Source organism: Pararge aegeria, chromosome 7 (genome assembly GCF_905163445.1).
Source record: "Pararge aegeria chromosome 7, ilParAegt1.1, whole genome shotgun sequence".
NCBI lineage: Eukaryota > Metazoa > Arthropoda > Insecta > Lepidoptera > Nymphalidae > Pararge > Pararge aegeria.
The window spans coordinates 6,532,442-6,549,679 of record NC_053186.1 but is presented as its reverse complement, the minus strand read 5'-3'; the positions used below and the strand labels follow the sequence as shown (position 1 = coordinate 6,549,679).

The window sequence follows — 17,238 nt, the reverse complement described above, 5'->3', positions numbered from 1 at the left end:
TAGTTAAAATCGTAACTTTACACGAATTGTTCATTTCAATTAATATCGATAATATCAGTTCTCCTTTGAAACTTCTAATAGTATTAAGTGATTATTTTAAGTAACACCTTTATATTTAAAGTTATAATGATAGCTCACATTGTATTGAAAAGCATGGTTAACCATGTTATATAATTTGGGTGCCAGCATTTAAAGAAATAGTTTCTAATTAAACGAATTTTAATTAGCATCAAACAACCTTTTCTCTATAACAAGCATTAAGAGTTATGTTCACGCAAATAGTTTTACAGAAAAAAAATCAGTTAATACCAAAAAGTTTCACCTAACTCTGGTAACCTTTGAAAAATATCTAAATATTTGTCTTAAAATTATTAAGTGGATAGTCAAATAATATTTTTTGTAAGTATTTCACTTTAGTTAAACTAAATTATAAGGCGTTAAAATGGACATAATTTTCTTCTTTCTTAAAAAAACGAGTCCCAAATTGAAGTCTCGCCTAAACTTAGTTTATATAAAGTTAGATAAACAACAACATTTTAGCGAACATTAGGTAACTAAATAAAACTTTATTATCAACTGAATAATAAACTAAATTGTGTTGTTTGATAAATTGATTACATTTTATGATAGTATAATACTATGAATTCATAGTCAGTATGCTTACCATAAGATTTGAATACATGGAGTCGTAGAGTTGTGTCCGCAAAAAACTACTTTTTTTAAGTTTCAAACATTCCGCCAACAGTACTAGACAAATTTGTATCTTATAGCAAGGAAGATAAGTTCTATTTCACTCTGATGTTATAGTGTCTCTAAACTCGAAAGCGACCGTACATTTGCGGACATACCAATTTTATATTAAGCGTACTGAAAAACTTATAAATTGCACATGTTGCATACAAATAGTGTTTGCGTCATTTAATAATACACAGTGACTTCTGTATTGACTCACATTAACAGCAAGATTTAAAAAATCGTCCAACTAGTGATAAACAAATTCAATAATTGAATGCAGTTATAGTTTAATTATACAGTTGATCGAGTCAAATAAGTCACCGCGTGTTTGATCATATCACCAGTACAAGCAGACACAAAAGCGACAGATAACGCTTTAAATCAAGTAGAGCTATTATTGCTAACCCAGCAGTAGGTATCTCTAAAGCTGGGCCCAGATTTGTAAAATGTGGACGGGTAATAATACACAGTTAGGATACGCGATCTTGAGAATATCGTTTAGGTCAAAATATAACATAATATATAACATTTTGAAGCTCACCGTCTCACACGGTTACACTGTAAGACTAGTTGGGCATAGCCAGTTAAGGCAACTTTCCATAGATCTTGGGTAGAGTAATTTAATATCGAACGATATGCAGAGTAGTCCGCATTTCAGTCATAAGTTGACTGCCATCGCGAGCAGACGTATCTATGTTTGCCTACTAGGGTGTAAGAACCATCATGACACAGCATGCTGCATAGCTGATTATATGAAATTATTAACTATAATATATACATTTTTACTATATTAATATATTAGAATTGAATATAAATTGTGTGCAAATAACGTAGTGGATACAAAAATTACTATACTCTTTTTAAAACAACTGTAGTACTAATATCGAACTAAATAATTTATTAAATAATCATCTCCACCTTACATCAATTTTGTTCTTAAACAAATGTAAATTGTACGTAAGTTATAACTTATCTATTTTTTCATCGAGTTTTATATTATACTTATTTGAGACAGACTATTTTTTCTTAAACCAAAGGAAATGCATTAAAGAACCCAATTTCAAAAACTGCGCTGTCCCAAAGAAGTAAAACCATTAATGTTGCAGCTAAAACCACAGGTCTATCAACCTGCCAGCCTGCCAGTTTTCCTACCCATCTCTCAAAGGTTACCTGAAGTTACCATTTCATTGCATTTTTTAACGCCAAACTTTTATATGCGATAAATACAATGCCTACGATGGGTTGACAATGTTCCTCTATTGGCTTAAATACACTGCTTTAGCGAGTGTCGTACCTTCAGCCAATGGGAACAAATACCATGATCGTACTATTCACAAATTAGGTACAGTCTAGTTTGGTAACTTTGCTTTCGCTATAAGTTTGGCGGTCAGCGAAAAATGGTTTATTGTTGCTTTTTTTACTAGAATGCACAACAATCACAAACGCTTTTAAACGCAGGATTTCGTTACTATATTAGAAAGTATAATTTTATTTCTCAACGTGGCTTCGAGGACTTTAAATTTTATTATTTAAAATAAATATATCACTGTACAAGCAACTGTAATGTACGAATTCGTATCAGAAAGAGTATTTAATGACTCACATTAAGCAGGAGTTTCTTAAATTACAATTAAAATGTTTTATACACATAAACTAAAAATGTATAGACTGAAAAAAACAACTAATGACATAAAATTTTCCGTTGACTTCCATTGCAGAATGACAATTAAGATCAAAGTTACAAAACCGGACTGTATCAGTAGGCAGATAAAAGTATGATTCAAATTATGTTGCATATGGGACATTGATCTTGGTAAAGTAAAATGTTTCCAAGGAAAGCACCATAATTTAAATCTGTTCTAAACGACACGTCAACAAAGTATAAGTGGATATATATATAATTTAAAGGAAAATATATAATATTGCAGCAGCAGCCGCAAAATTTGTCTACCTTTCTACTTTCTAATAGGTGAAGAAAATTAAACGAGTCGCTGAACCAACGTGGAGTGTGAAGATTTATATAAAAAATCTTTGTCCAGCAGTCAAATATAAATCATAAAATAAACATAATAATATTTAAAATATTTAATTAAACATACAAATATTTAATTCCTGGCTTTTCACGAAAATGCAGCTAGTTCTGTCCACGATTCCTGCACTAATTGTACAGTAATGAGCAATAAACTTAATTGCAGTTACGTTATTGTTGACGCATCATCTATATCTTAAACCTAAAATATGTTTCCTAGTTGTCTCAACATTTGTCTTGACGGTCTTGTCAAACTTTCTTCATAGACTATCCTTTGAGGTTGCAAATAATAGGAAGTGGGCGTTCGTATGCTAACCCCAGATATCTGAGGGCGTTTTCTTACTTGATAATGGCTTTGCTCAGATGCTGCGAACTGAGGTTCCGCATGTAGATTGTTTCTATATCTAGAATACGTGTAATCCCTATCTGATGGGATCACAAATCCACTAGGAATCCTCACAGGCAGTGTTGGGGCCAAAGCCTCGTTTAATCTTACATCGTATTCGTTTTCAATCGAATCAGCAAGATTTTGTTTTATATCTGGAATTTTTAATGGTTTCCCAGTGGCCGTGTAACCTTTGGAAATTTCTGGTCTGATTTCGGGTCTCTTGACTTCTCTATATGGTGCAGGTAATTGATTTAAGTAAGGTTTTAAATAATCACCAGGCGTTAATGTTGATTCTAGTTGCTCTTTGATAGCTTCATAATTATCATTGAAGTTTCTAAGTACTTTTGTAGCTAGATTTTTAGCTCTCTCGTCTGTTGTTAAGGGTTTTCTTGGCCTGTCCTCTAATTCAGAATATCTAGGTTGCTCCTCATTTCTTATTGGGTTTCTAGGTTTTTCGTTGTCTAGATTAGTTCTGAGTTTCTCAGTATAAATAGGCCTCAACCTCTCATTTGTGGTTGTTATCCTGGGGGCTTCATCTGTAGTGACTGGTAGTCTTGGTTTATCTTTAATTGCTTCCAGAAATTGTTCCCTATCATATGTTGTGGTTTCACGAGCAAGTGTCGTTGTTAGAACTGTTGTTGTAGGTGGCTCTTTAATTTCTGTAAGAGTATCTTCTGTGGGCTCTTTTTTATCTTTCGCTTCGTATTCTATGTCTTCTTCGTCATAATATTCGTATTCTTCCTCAGGTACAGCTGTTGTGCTAGGTTTTTCTGTAGCGATTGTTGTTGTAGTGCGTTCTGTTGTTGTTAGTCTTTCGGTTGTTGTAGGCTTTTCTGTTGTGGTTGTAGTGATCCTCTCTGTTGTAGTAGGTTTTTGTGTAGTAGGCTTAGGTGTAGTTGTAGTAGTAGTTGTTGTAGTAGAAGTAGTGGTCGTTGTTGTAGTAGAAGTGGTGGTAGGTTTAGGGGTGGTGTTAGGGGGTAAACGGAGATTTTTTCCAGCTACCGGTTGCAGTCCTCTTGGGAGATAAGGACTCCCACCCCTAGACGGTAAAAAAGGCCGTCTAATAACTTTGACGCCTGGTCTTACTTCTTTTAGTTTAACTGTCACATCTTCTTCTAAAAACTTTTTGGGATTCTCAGTAATTTTATCTTTTTCATCGTAGTAATAATCATCGTCTTTGGCCTTCAATGGTCGTTCGTTTTTCTCTTTTGGGGTGTATTTTTGAGATTTTGCCGGTGGTTCATAATAGTATTCTTCTTCATCATAATCTATAGGCTTCTTCGGTTTTTTTAACTTTTCAGACGTACTAGCGTAATGTGGTCGTGTAGGTTTAAATTTTTCCTTTTCAACTGGTTCAAATTTTGGCCGTTGCTGAACAGTGCTTGTCTTTGCAGAAGGCATAGGTTTTCGATTATCATCTTCGTCATAGTCTTCATAATATTCATCATCAGCTTTCGGTGGTGCTTTTGTTGTAATAACAGGAACATAGTTATATTTTTCTTTTTCATTTAGTGGAACTGGTCTTTTTATTTTTGGTGGTGGTCGTGGTTTGCTAAAAATACCATGGCCATTTGGTTTCACAAGCGATTGCCCTTCAGGAGCTGAAGGTACCTCTCGTTTCTCTTCCTGATTTCTCTCTTCACCCTCATAATTTCTCTCAGGTTTTAAGAATGGCCTGTCATCTCTACCACGCGATGGTCGATCGTATAGTCTTCTGCCTTCATTTGGTTGAAAACGGTCTCTTGATCTAGAACTGTCTTGTGAAGTAGTATCATCTCTAAAAGGTCGTCTTTCATCACGTGGTCTAATTTCATCTTTGGGTTTTGGTTCATCTCTAGATGTAAACTCATCTCTCGGTTTTATTTCATCTCTAGGTCTTTTTTCATCTCGAGGGATTACCTCATCTCTGGATCTAATTTCATCTCTAGATCTGATCTCGTCTCTTGGTCTAATTTCGTCTCTAGGTCTAATTTCATCTCTAGGCCGTATTTCATCTCTAGATCTTGTGTCGTCCCTGGGTCTTATTTCATCTCTAGGTCTAATTTCATCTCTAGATCTAATATCATCTCTAGGCTTAATTTCATCCCTTGGCTTGATTTCATCCCTTGCCCTTATTTCGTCTCTAGGTCTTACTTCGTCTCTGGTTTTGTCTTCATTTCGAGGTCTGGTCTTATCCCGTGGTCTGATCTCACCTCTTTTACCACCCCTTGGTCTTTCATCCTCCTCATCAGGTCTATATCTATCTTCTTCTTCATCCCGTCTACCAGGTCTTCTGCCACTTTTATACGGTCTTCTTTCTTCGTCGTCGTAAGGTCTTCTGTTATCTGCATATGGTCTTTTAGCAGGTCTTGGTCTCTCGTACGGTCTTCTATCTTCGTAGTCTTCTTCAGGTTCATCGCGCGGTCTTGGGCGAGCTTCGTATCTGAAAACAAATATTTACAATACAATCTAGCAAAGTAGTTTTATCTTTATGAATGTTCTTAATATGACTATTTAGACAACAAACATTATCTTATCTTATATCTTTAAACGAGCAATTCTTGTATATATATAATTGGAATCTCTAATCGGCTCCAACGATTTTCATGAAATTTAGTATACAGGGGGCGATAAATCGATCTAGCAAGGATTCATTTTTAGAAAATGTCATTTTATTTGTGTTTTCCGGTAATAACCGATTTGGTGCAACGAAGTTTCACGGGTCAGCTAGTTTATATTAAACGAAGTACTTCCCAGCTTCGAAAAAATACGCTCTTTAAGCAAGTTTCACCAAAACAAAGAACATTGTGTAGTTTAAAGTCGAATTACACAACGAAATATGCTTAAGTGTTCCATATTCTGACTTTTACATATGAAAATGGTTAGCCCTTGTTTGCAACCTTGCCTGGTAAAAAGTGATGATGCAATCTAATATAATGGCAGGCTTACCTACTATATGTGTAGGGTGTATGGCAGTCACACCCCTAATCGGTAACTACGCAAAATCTTACCGAAACGTTAAATCGCTTAGCTTAACATCTTTGTCGGTAGGGAGGTAACCAGCTACGGCTGAAACTTCCTATCAGACTGGACCAGAGAAATTTCAGAAATTGTGATTTCCCAAATTTCACCTGCCGGGAATCGAACCCGGGAGTTCCAACTTAAAACCACAGCGCTCGCTCGCACGCTCCGCCAGGTTCATTGTGTTCAGTGTTCCTCGTTAAAGATTTTTTTAAGTTAAGGTGAGTTTTTGAGTTTGAACTTTATAACGTTTTGTTAATACAAACCTGTCATCATATTCGTCGACTGGTCTTCTTTTGCCGGGTCTAGCGCGTGGTCTATTTCTTCTACCGCCTCTGAAATATAAATGAAGAGTTTTATTATACTATAATTTATCACGAATATAACTTAAAATAATGAATAAATAAATATACTACGATAAAACACACATCGCCATCTAGCCACAAAGCAAGCGCAGCTTTTGTTATGGGTACTAAGACGACTGGTAAATGTTTTTATGAATAATATACATAAATATTTATAACACACAGACTCTAAAAAACATTCATTCACCAGTTGAGGGAATCGAAATCACAGCCTTGGACTCAGAAAGCAGGGTCGCTGAAGAAAACAAAAGTTTATGATTACCTAGACATAAAAAGATTCTACACGTACTTTTAACCAAAACTAAGAACAGATTTAATTATTTCATTATCCATGTTTCACGTATTCTTAATTTCATGTTTATAATGACCCTGACATTGACTTATTTTATGGTAATATAAGGTGTACGTTGATAGATAATAGATAAATATACATAGATACTTATAATATATATATATATATATATATATATATATATATATAAATATATATATATATATAAACACCCAGACACTGATAAACAGTATTGTTCACCACACAAACATTTTCCAGTTGTGGAAATCGAGCCCATGGCCTTGGACTCAGAAAGCAGGGTTTCTGCCCACACCGCCGTCAAAAATATATTAACTTACTTTCAAAAGAAAACTTTTACTTTTTTTTACTTTCTTTTTTTTTTTTTTACTTTTACTTTTTTATTTCTTTATATTTAATGTAAGTTTTTTTTTTTTATTTAGTTTAGTTATTAATTATTCTATTTATGTTATAGTGTAGTGCGTAGTGATGGGTCATAGATACCAAATAAATAAAAAAATAAATAAATAAATAAAGTATTAAGCTTTTAGGTACATCACTAAGATCAGTGAAAAATAATATAAACGTAAATTAAAATTGCATAAACTCGCAAAACTAACCTCTCTTCATAATCGTAATCATCCCTAGGATAGTAATAATCATCGTCGTAGTAGTCATAGCGGGGATTGGGACGACGGCGTCCGGGGCGCGGGGGACGGGGGGTAGTAGTGGTGGTGGTCGTGGTGGTGCTGGTGGTGGACGGAGCTTCGGTCGACGCGGACTTGTAGAGGGCTTCGTTTCTGAAAATCACAAATATTGTATCAGTTCATAGCGGTTTCCTAAGTAAATCAGATGAATCTGGAGATGTCTCTTAAAAAGTTCAAAGTTTGTATTAAACGTAAGCTTATAGAAAAGTCCTATTATAGTATAAAGGACTACGTAATAGATTAAAAAGCTTGGGTGTGAATTATTGCTCTAACCATCTTTCGGTTCGGTTTCGGTTGCTCTTCTAATAATTTTAAATTACATTGTGAGATGGTGATAACAAAAAAAACACCCGGCTAAGTTTGTTATGGGCTTTTTCTTAGACCAGGACACGTTTGGAACCCTCGTAGCTTTAGTTTTAAGTTTACGAATGTGGTTATCGCCATCATCTAACTACCGTGTAATTCTTATGTATGCATCAAAAGTGCAACCCATGGGCCTACTTGAATAAAGATATTTTTGACTTTGACTTTTTCAGTTCAGTATTTTTTTCCCCATAAGAACTTTCATCCGCTATTTTGCGCTTGCCCACCCTTGCTATTTGATTTCGCTAGGCGCTGTTTCTTGTTGCTCGAACCCCTGAATAAATGTGGCATAACGCGGAAACAATTATGAATGAATACACTTTAATTGTACATTAAAGAAAAAAAGTAGTTACAGAGATATAAATACAGAGCAAGAGAGTACAATTTGGTGGACTTATCGCTACATAGCGATTTCTTCCAGGCAACCAAAGGCATAAAAGGAAAAAACATAGAAAAGAGGTAGGGTGCAATCAATAAGATTTAAAAATTATACAAATATATGAATAAAATATATAACTTTAATATATATATATATATATTATATAATAACTATAATAATATATATATATATATATATATATATATATTATGCAGCGCAAAAAATAATTATGCATTATTTTTTGCACTGCGTTACCAACCCAATCTTAGTTTATTAATAAATTCCGTACAGTGCGTGGTGTGATGGTAAGTCGCTTCCAGCTATTCTTACAAATCGGATTATTATGTAAAAAAAAAGATTTTCTATTTTGAGGATTGTGATTTTGGTGGATTAATTTGGAGTAATGAGCATTCGAAGTGCCGTCCTGAGAACTGTAAAAATCGAATTCTTGTATCGTAATATCATAATAAGAAAGAAGATACCTGTGGAAATAATCAGGCGAATTCTTGCAGTCAACCTCCGATACGAACTGGCAGATGAAGGTCTTCTGATCAAAGGCTGTGTAGTTGGCGCACAAGAAGTCGTACCTGGTGCCGAAGAGGCAGTGGTGGTAGACCTGGAAGTTGAGAATTAAATCATTTTTCAGAGATATAGATGCACTGTTTTTATTACATATGGAACTATTGTGTCGTCATCGATGGCACAGTGTTAAGCGCTGTTCTAATAAGTGGAAGGGAGAAACTGAAATCGACGTAAAAAGTAAGTTGTTATTACATTAAGGTGTATGCGTGAGCATGTTATCGTTTGTTTGAATTTTTTTATAATATATCTAAGACCTTTTTATAGTTTAAAATAACTAGCTGATATGGTTGTCACTGCGTATTTTTATGACAATTTTGTCTATTTCTCAATAGCTTTTTGTATAGGTTCTCACCTGACATTTATTTGGAACTGAAGCATAGAAACCGTCGTGTAGTCCATCACATTTGAAGTCCATGGTCTCCGGAGGAGGTACACTCTCAAAGAAAGGATATTCTGATAAGTTGTAACCGTTTAGCTCCCGTGGTAGATTGGGGTCGAGGACGTAGTCGATTTGGGGTATCCCTGTGTATTTTGAGGTTGTGTTATCTGCTGTTTCAGCTGTGGGGTCCACCTGGAATAAAAGTAAAGATAAGTGTGTCTATTTGTTTGTTTATATTTTTGTTTCCTATGTCCAGCTCACCAATGCACACTTGGCAAATATTATATAGCCTAGTGGTTAGAACTTTGGCTTTACTTGCGGCCTACGGGGGACCGAGTTCAAGCACGCACCTCTAACTTTTCGAAGTTACGTGTGTTTGAAACAATTAAATATAATGAGTTTTAAAAAATCGCAACAAACGCGGACTACGTTGCCAGTTAGTTTTCCATATAATCCGCCATAATTAGAGGAATATCATCGGGTCTCCTCACAGAATGAGAAGGGTTTAGGCCGAAGTCTACCGCAATGGCTAAGTGCGAGACTTCACACGCCGTTGAGAACATTATGGAGAACTTTCAGAAATGCAGGTTGCCTTACAATGTTTTCCTCTACCGTTTAAAGCAAGTGACATTTCAGTTGCGTAAATTAAACACATAACTCCGAAAAGTCCATGGTACGTGCCGGGGCTCGAACGCGGACTTCACTAAACCGGGGTAACGAATAAACAAAACAACAGATACACTTTTGCAGTTATTATAATAGTAGAAAAGTAGAGATGGTACATAGTAGTTAGAATAGGTTAAATACAAGATAATCTATCCATATACATATAAATGAATTACTGTTCTCTAGTCTCACTAAAACTCGAGAACGGATGGACAGATATGGAGAATTTAGGTATTTGAATTTAGATTATTTATTTCCTATAGTATTCAAACGGATCAATTGTGAATAGCAAAGTGAAGAAAAATTAAAAAAAACAGTTAAAGAAAACTCTTTAAAACTCTCTAAATTTATAATTATTAATAAATTTTCTAACGATATCGACATTCCATAATATTCAATGACCAGGTAATACCTATTGACATGTGCTGATCAAACCTTCAAATTTCTACTCACAATTATTCTATTTAACAAATTAAAATATTTATAAAATGTTAGAGTGATATTCATGAAATTGAAATAGAATATAAAATGAAATACTGAATATTAAATGAAATGGCTGAGTCCCAGGAACATTTTACTTTATTATCAATAAATTATAATAAAAGTTTTACTTCAATCGCGCGTAAAGGTTACATGCACACACGTTCTTCCAATGTTCGCGCTGACAACCAACTGTATCATCACCAGCGGTGAGATTGCAATCAACTTGTAGGTGAATAAAAAAAAACTAACATATGCCCTAATGAATTATTATTAATTAATTAAATACAACTACTCCGTTATTAATTGCTCGACAAACAATGTTACCTACTGAAGGCAAAAGAAAATACCGGAAGTGGTGCAACGGTTATAATCGAACAGGAAATTATTCGGAATCCAACTCGGTATCAAGGTTGGTGGGTTTTATATTTCCTCCATGTGTTATATATCATATATTTTTTTTTAAATCTTGTATCTATATCTGACGGCGTTAACTCCAAAAATGTTATAGACATTGTTTTATGTGTATGTAAGTGATGATGCAGCCTAATGTGGAGCGCGCTTGCCTAGAAGATGCCTTTTCACTATTGGACGGCCGATTGGCGCAGTTTGCAGCGACCCTGCTTTCTGAGCCCAAGGCCGTGGATTCGATTCCCACTACTGGAAAATGTTTGTGTGATGAGAATAAATGTTTTTCAGTGTCTGGGTGTTTATATGTATATTCTAAGTATTTATGTATATTATTCATAAAAATATTCATCTGTCATCTTAGTACCCATAACACAAGCTACGCTTACTTTGGGGCTAGATGACGATGTGTGTATTGTCGTAGTATATTTATTGATTTATTTATTGATTTTTTTTGATGGAGTCTAAAATGTTTAGCGGGTTCATCTGATGCGGTATGGAAGATAGTTTAAACACATACCCCAAACGTTTTCTAGGTGGCATCGTATCCGCTGTTAAAAAGCGACGTTTGACAGCAGTGTTTGAAAGATTTACGCCTGTCGTAAGTCTGTCGTGAGATACGTAATCACCTTGCGGAACTCTAAATCTTTTTGCGGATTGTCTTAGTCGACAGGGTGGTTTACTTAGATAAGCAACGGTCGCAAATAAAAACTTAGCCCACTACCATCTTAGACTAGAACGCCAAAATTCTAACCAGAATTTTTATAAAGATTAAAATTTGGACTTTACCATTTTAATTACCAATTTATTAACTTTCCAGCTTTACTATTTATGTTTAAGATTACCTGAGTCTCATCTTCTGATCCCGTGGGCTCCTCCTCAGGAGCTGCTGTGGAAGTGGTGGTGGTACTCTTGGCGAAGATGAGTGACGTGGCGCGAGCCGCGGAAGTGGTGGGCACATCCGCTGTCAGAATTGCGAGCGCTACACCTGGAATGCGATAATATACATTATCTATCATAATCATCATCATCATTTCAAGTCATCGCCGGCCTACACGGGCACGGCACGGGCACGGCACGGGTCTCCTGCTACAATGACAAGGGGCGCCGTAGTCCACCACGCTGGCCCAGTTTTGACCAGATTGGTGGACAATATAAAATTAACAATATACAGAATATATAGACCGAAGCCTCCCACCAGACCAGACCAAAAAAAATTTGCGGGATGCCCAAAATGCCCGGGAATCATACCCGGAGTCTGCCACTTAAATCCACAGGTCATCAAAAATCGTATTGTAAATTCCCAAATTGCCATTGGCCCCTGCCAATAAAATAAAATCTAAGCAAGGAGGTAAATACAAACACTAAAAACAGGTCTGAACCAAAAAACCTTGACATTAATAATAAAACCTAGCGAAAATACCCAACAAAATATCGACAAACACTCGTGTGCTTAATGGCATACAGTAATAACCTTGGGTTTATTAAAAAATTCGGTCGATTTACAAGAAATCGTTCAATGACTCGAGATTTCGATAAAATAAGGAAAAAAGGTGTGAAAACTCAATTAAATTAATTGAGTTTTTTGTGGTTTAAAAGATGACTACTTGCGCCCGTTAATTATCCCCTTACACGTCAATAGCTGTCCAATGCTGGACTAAAGGCTTCTCCCGATGGGAGGATCTACCCATAGGCCATAATCACCATGCTGGGCGTCAGGCGGGCCAGTCTTCAACGTTGAAAATGTCGTGAAAAGACCTGCATGCCTGAAATTTATCCATAATTTTCTCAAAGGTATGTGAAGTTTACCAATCCGCCCAGCGCGGCCCTTCTTATTCTGAGAAGACACCCGCACCCAGCCGGGCTAGAACAGGCAGGAGACAAAAATTATATCTCCTGACAAGGACTATTTCGACAAGGGCTAGTTAATGTGTCGTGCTTAAGCACGGGAATAGGGAATAGGAGAAGTTTACCCCCGTTTATACACATATATTTTTTTGATATTTTTTCCACTTGTGCGACAATGCTCTAAGAGTTGATAAAGCTTCGGAAGAAGATACATTTTTATCTTTTCCCCGGCGATAAAATTGACTCCTACCCATGCTAGCCGTGCTATAGTGTAATGGATAAAAATGATGAAATCGTTATAAAACCTAGTTGCGCTTGGTCAATAAAAATCAGTGAAATCAAACCCAAGAAGTTACCGCTGGTGGTTTTTAGTGGGTAGTCTGGGTATCGCCACAGCCCAGGAGTCCTACATACCGGGGCTGGAACTACGGTTCGGCACCGGAATGTAGTTCCAGACTAGGATGCGTAAATGCATTTCCCACCAGCGGGATATATAAAAAAAAAAAAACCCAAGAAGTTTCCATTATATCAATAATAAATAACCATATATTTAAACTTCTACTAGAACATTTCAACTCATCAAAAATCAATTCTAGAACTCATCAAAATTCAAGGATTTATGAACGGAGTGACATTTTGATGTTTTCCTAACAAAACTAATTATTGTAAAACTAATTTCAACCACATTTTATATTGCTTATATTGCTGTTATAAACCGCTAGGTATATGTTATAATTGCACGTTTCTAAATTTGATTGCCATCTATACTAATATTAAAAAGAGGAAAGATTTGTTGGTTTGTTTGTACCGAATTGGATCCGAAAGTACTGGACTGATTTTAAACATTTCTTCGCCAAAACAAAGCGAAACTAACACGAAGTAACATAGGCACATATAATCAATTTTCAAAAAAGTTGAAGCACCTTAAGAAATTAGTAGCAGAATTTTGCCTATAAAATTCGTGCGCTGAGAAAACTATTAATGATAAATAAAAGTTATGAACTACATTATTGAAGTACTCATTATATATGTATTAGCTACAAAAAGTCCGCGGAAGAATATATCTTACTATCATAGTGAAGCTATATAAACTGTAACAGCAGCTTTGGTGCTCCAAAATTTGTAAGCTCGCCGGTAAGAACAAAAGTAGGTTAAATTTGTATCGCAGTATGAATTCTTATTCAAGTAAATAGTCTTATCTTCAAGGATAGAACTAAAATTCATTTTAATTCATTCCAATCGGATATTCAATGAAGAAGTTATCTCGAGTTAAAAATGTAAGGGCTAGATTTAAAAAAAACAGTTATTTTTAGAGATTTACTTAATTGAAAAGTTCTTTATAAAAACTACATCCAATTTATTTTTATAAGAATATCTGAAGAATTACCCCTATTTTTTTTGCCACATATCTCTGATTAAGCCAGGAAACCGTTTTTATAACCGTTATTTCAGGCCGAAATCTCATCATACAGTCTATAAAATAGCTTTCTAACGATGAAAGGATAATTAAAATCGGTCCAGCAGTTTCATAATTACAAATAAACAAACATTTTACCTCTCAATAATATCAGTATAGAAGTAAAGGAGTCAATTGTTTGTGAAATCCTATTATTCAACTATGAACCAATTTTAACTAAATTGGCGTTTGTATAACCTAAGATCTTTTGTTAATAAATCGTAATCTAATCTGTAATTTAAACGCGAATCTAATATCAAAGTTAATTTTAGAGGAAATCGTTTAGAAGTAAAAATGTCAAAGCGGTAAATTACAGAAACAAGGTCACATATCATTCGGAGGCCGTGTTTACGTAATACAAACTTATCTTGAATGCTGTGAAGTGCGGTTTTACCTCATAAATTGAGGGTTCCGTGCAATTTTTAAGATTCCAAATTTCATAATGGTGTAGCAAACCCTCACAGGATCACTCGATAGGCAGCCTGTCCGTTTGCCATCCTTAAGGTACCAACTTCGATATGAATTGCTTTAGTTGGCCAATGTATGTATACTCATAAGTGCCTTTCTAAAGGATTAAACAGAAAGTAGCATAGGCTCCTTTTTATTCTGGAAATCTAGCTCTTGCCACATATTCTGTCATTCAAAGATTGCCCGTAAGAGATTGCTTGCAGCAATAAGGCCACTTTTGCAAGCCTAACCTTTAATTTATTTGTTATTCTTGCTTTTTTTGTTATCTGTGTTATTTTATGTTTTGCGTGCAATAAAGTGTTTCTTATACTCTTTAAAGAGGTAAAATATAGATAAAAAAACTGTAGTATTCGTTATTTGTTATTGTTGCTTTTTTTGTTATATGTATTATTTTATGTTTTACTTGCAATAAAGTGATTTGCATGCTTTAAAGAGGTAAAATATGGATGAAAAAACTGTGGTACTCCGATTCACTGTCAACGTGCTGGTGATGTGTGCATAGGGGTGGATCGCTCAATGCTCAGAGGCTTCATCAACAAATCAAACGGTCGAAGGCCACTCACACATCATCATCTCAACTACAGGACGTCTAATGCTGGACATAGGTCTTTTTTAAGGAATTTCCAACGGCTGCGGTCTTGTGTACCTCCTGCAATTAGTTTTATTTCGTCTAAGCTTCCATAAAAATATAACAAAATTTAAAAAGAAAATGGACTGTAACAATATTAATATTAGGAGCAAAACTAAACTCGTTGTGCAGTTTACTAGGCTACACAAAATTGCTAATACATTTAAGGGCAATTGTATATTATTTTATAACAAACGACCAAATGAAATCTTTGAGATGTCTCTCAACAAGTTCAAAGTTTATATAAAACGTAAGCTTACAGAAAAATCCTATTATAATATTAAGGATTACTTGAACGATAAAATCCCATCCCCTTACAATTATGTGAACATATATATATGAACGCTTCATAAGTGCCTGTGATAGGCCTACATGAATAAAGAAATTTAAATTTGAATTTGAATTAGTGGGGGGTCGTTCGAGATATGAGTCCCGCCCATTGTCAATTCAGCTTCGCGACTCGTTGAGCTATGTCGGTAGTTCGAATTCTTCTACGGATTTTCTAATTACCTGATTTGATTGAACAGAGGCACTCCAAGCATAGCACTAAGTAGCTTGGTTTTCTCGTATTGTTTCTTTGTATTTTGTTGCATATAAGTTTTTGAATCTTTTTTATACCAAAAGTGAAAAACTTGAAGATACTTACAAAATAATCCAATGCCAAGCCATCGGTGCCGAGATCGCTTCATTGTGTAACCTGTAACAAACAACACCCGAATATTAATATTGCGACTCAATTGCGTAGAATTTCAATATGCTATCTTATTATCCATTCTCGATTGCTTTTATATATTTGATAATTAAAGTAATCGAATACTAATATATAATATACTAGCTGTTGCCCGCGACTTCGTCTGCGTTTGATTTAGTTTTTTGATGTAGTATTCCATTTAGTTCTAGTTCTAAAAAAATTAAAGCATTCAGTATCGCTAAGCCTTAAATGAGGGGTTTGCTGCTGTCCGCTGAGGAGTTCTGTCCTTTACCTCCAACCACAGTTTGCGCAAAATTAAACACATATTATAACCTCTATAGTACAAAAATAATTATTTAAATCGGATGTAATTTGTCGGAATTATGGTGTAAAATCGTCAAACACTTTCATCCCCTTTCCCAAAGGAACCGAGCTTAACGTCGGGATAAAAAATATCCTATATTACTTTTAACACTTCCAAGAATATGTGTACAAAGTTTCATGAGGATCGGTTAAGTAGTTTTTGCGTGAAAGCGTAACAAACAAACTTACATTGACATTTATAATATTAGTAGGGATAGGGATAGGGATAGGGATAGGGATAGTATTATTATTAAGAAATTCAAATTGTTAGCCTATAATATATTTACTTAAATATTCTAAAAACAATGTTTTTCCCGCTCAGGTTTGGTCTTGACTGCAATATTTCTCGCGGGGGATCAATACCAGGAACCGCAATTGTAAGACCAAAGCTCTCGCCACTGCGCCAGAGTGGGGTACACGTATAATAATCAGTTCAATGTTCGGTTGTCACTAATTAAAGCAGCTTAATGTCCATTAACTCTTTATACCGCTTGCGGGTCTTCTGGTAGTGTGCAATAAACTTATATCTTAGCCAACTTAGAACACACATCCCACGACCCATCTGTTATGCCATTTTAGTGCGTATTACCTAACATTAATGGCCATTGTTGTATACAATTGCAGTTTTTTTATTGTTCCAAACAAAGAGTCAAGCTGAATTTAAACAATGAAATATAATGACGCAAATTACTATTAGATTGTAAGAAACACTATAATAGTCTATTAGGCCTGCACGTGACTTTACCCGCGTGAGTTTTATCCTCGCTACTTATTGACATAGCTTCTTATCAACTTCATTACAGGGGGTCGAGTTCCAATCCCAGCACGCACCTCTAACTTTGGTAAGGTTTAACTTTGATTTCGTTGAAGGAAAACATCGTGAGGAACTCCAACTTTGTTTTCGGTGTAGGAAAACATCTTAAGGAAACCGGCATGCTTGAGAGTTCTCCATAATGTTCTCAAAAGTGTGTAGAGGTGGACTCCACACGCCTTTGAGAATCAATCAGTTTATAT

General features: G+C 35.3%; 1 protein-coding gene across 3 annotated transcripts in view; it reads right to left on the bottom strand.

The window, feature by feature from the left end:
* Positions 1 to 2,648: 2,648 nt before the first annotated feature.
* The window catches only part of LOC120625059 (proteoglycan 4-like), a 61,198-nt gene continuing 46,608 nt past the window's right edge, over positions 2,649 to 17,238 (bottom strand). For all 3 annotated transcript variants that reach the window (XM_039891969.1, XM_039891968.1, XM_039891970.1), the window contains exons 3-9: positions 15,817 to 15,867; positions 11,616 to 11,758; positions 9,190 to 9,408; positions 8,738 to 8,871; positions 7,427 to 7,606; positions 6,419 to 6,487; positions 2,649 to 5,574 (exon numbers count right to left, since the gene is read on the bottom strand). In XM_039891969.1, the coding sequence (XP_039747903.1) occupies positions 2,967 to 5,574; positions 6,419 to 6,487; positions 7,427 to 7,606; positions 8,738 to 8,871; positions 9,190 to 9,408; positions 11,616 to 11,758; positions 15,817 to 15,859 (3,396 nt within the window). In that variant the 5' untranslated portion in view covers positions 15,860 to 15,867 and the 3' untranslated portion in view covers positions 2,649 to 2,966. The remainder of the gene's footprint in view (positions 5,575 to 6,418; positions 6,488 to 7,426; positions 7,607 to 8,737; positions 8,872 to 9,189; positions 9,409 to 11,615; positions 11,759 to 15,816; positions 15,868 to 17,238) is intronic.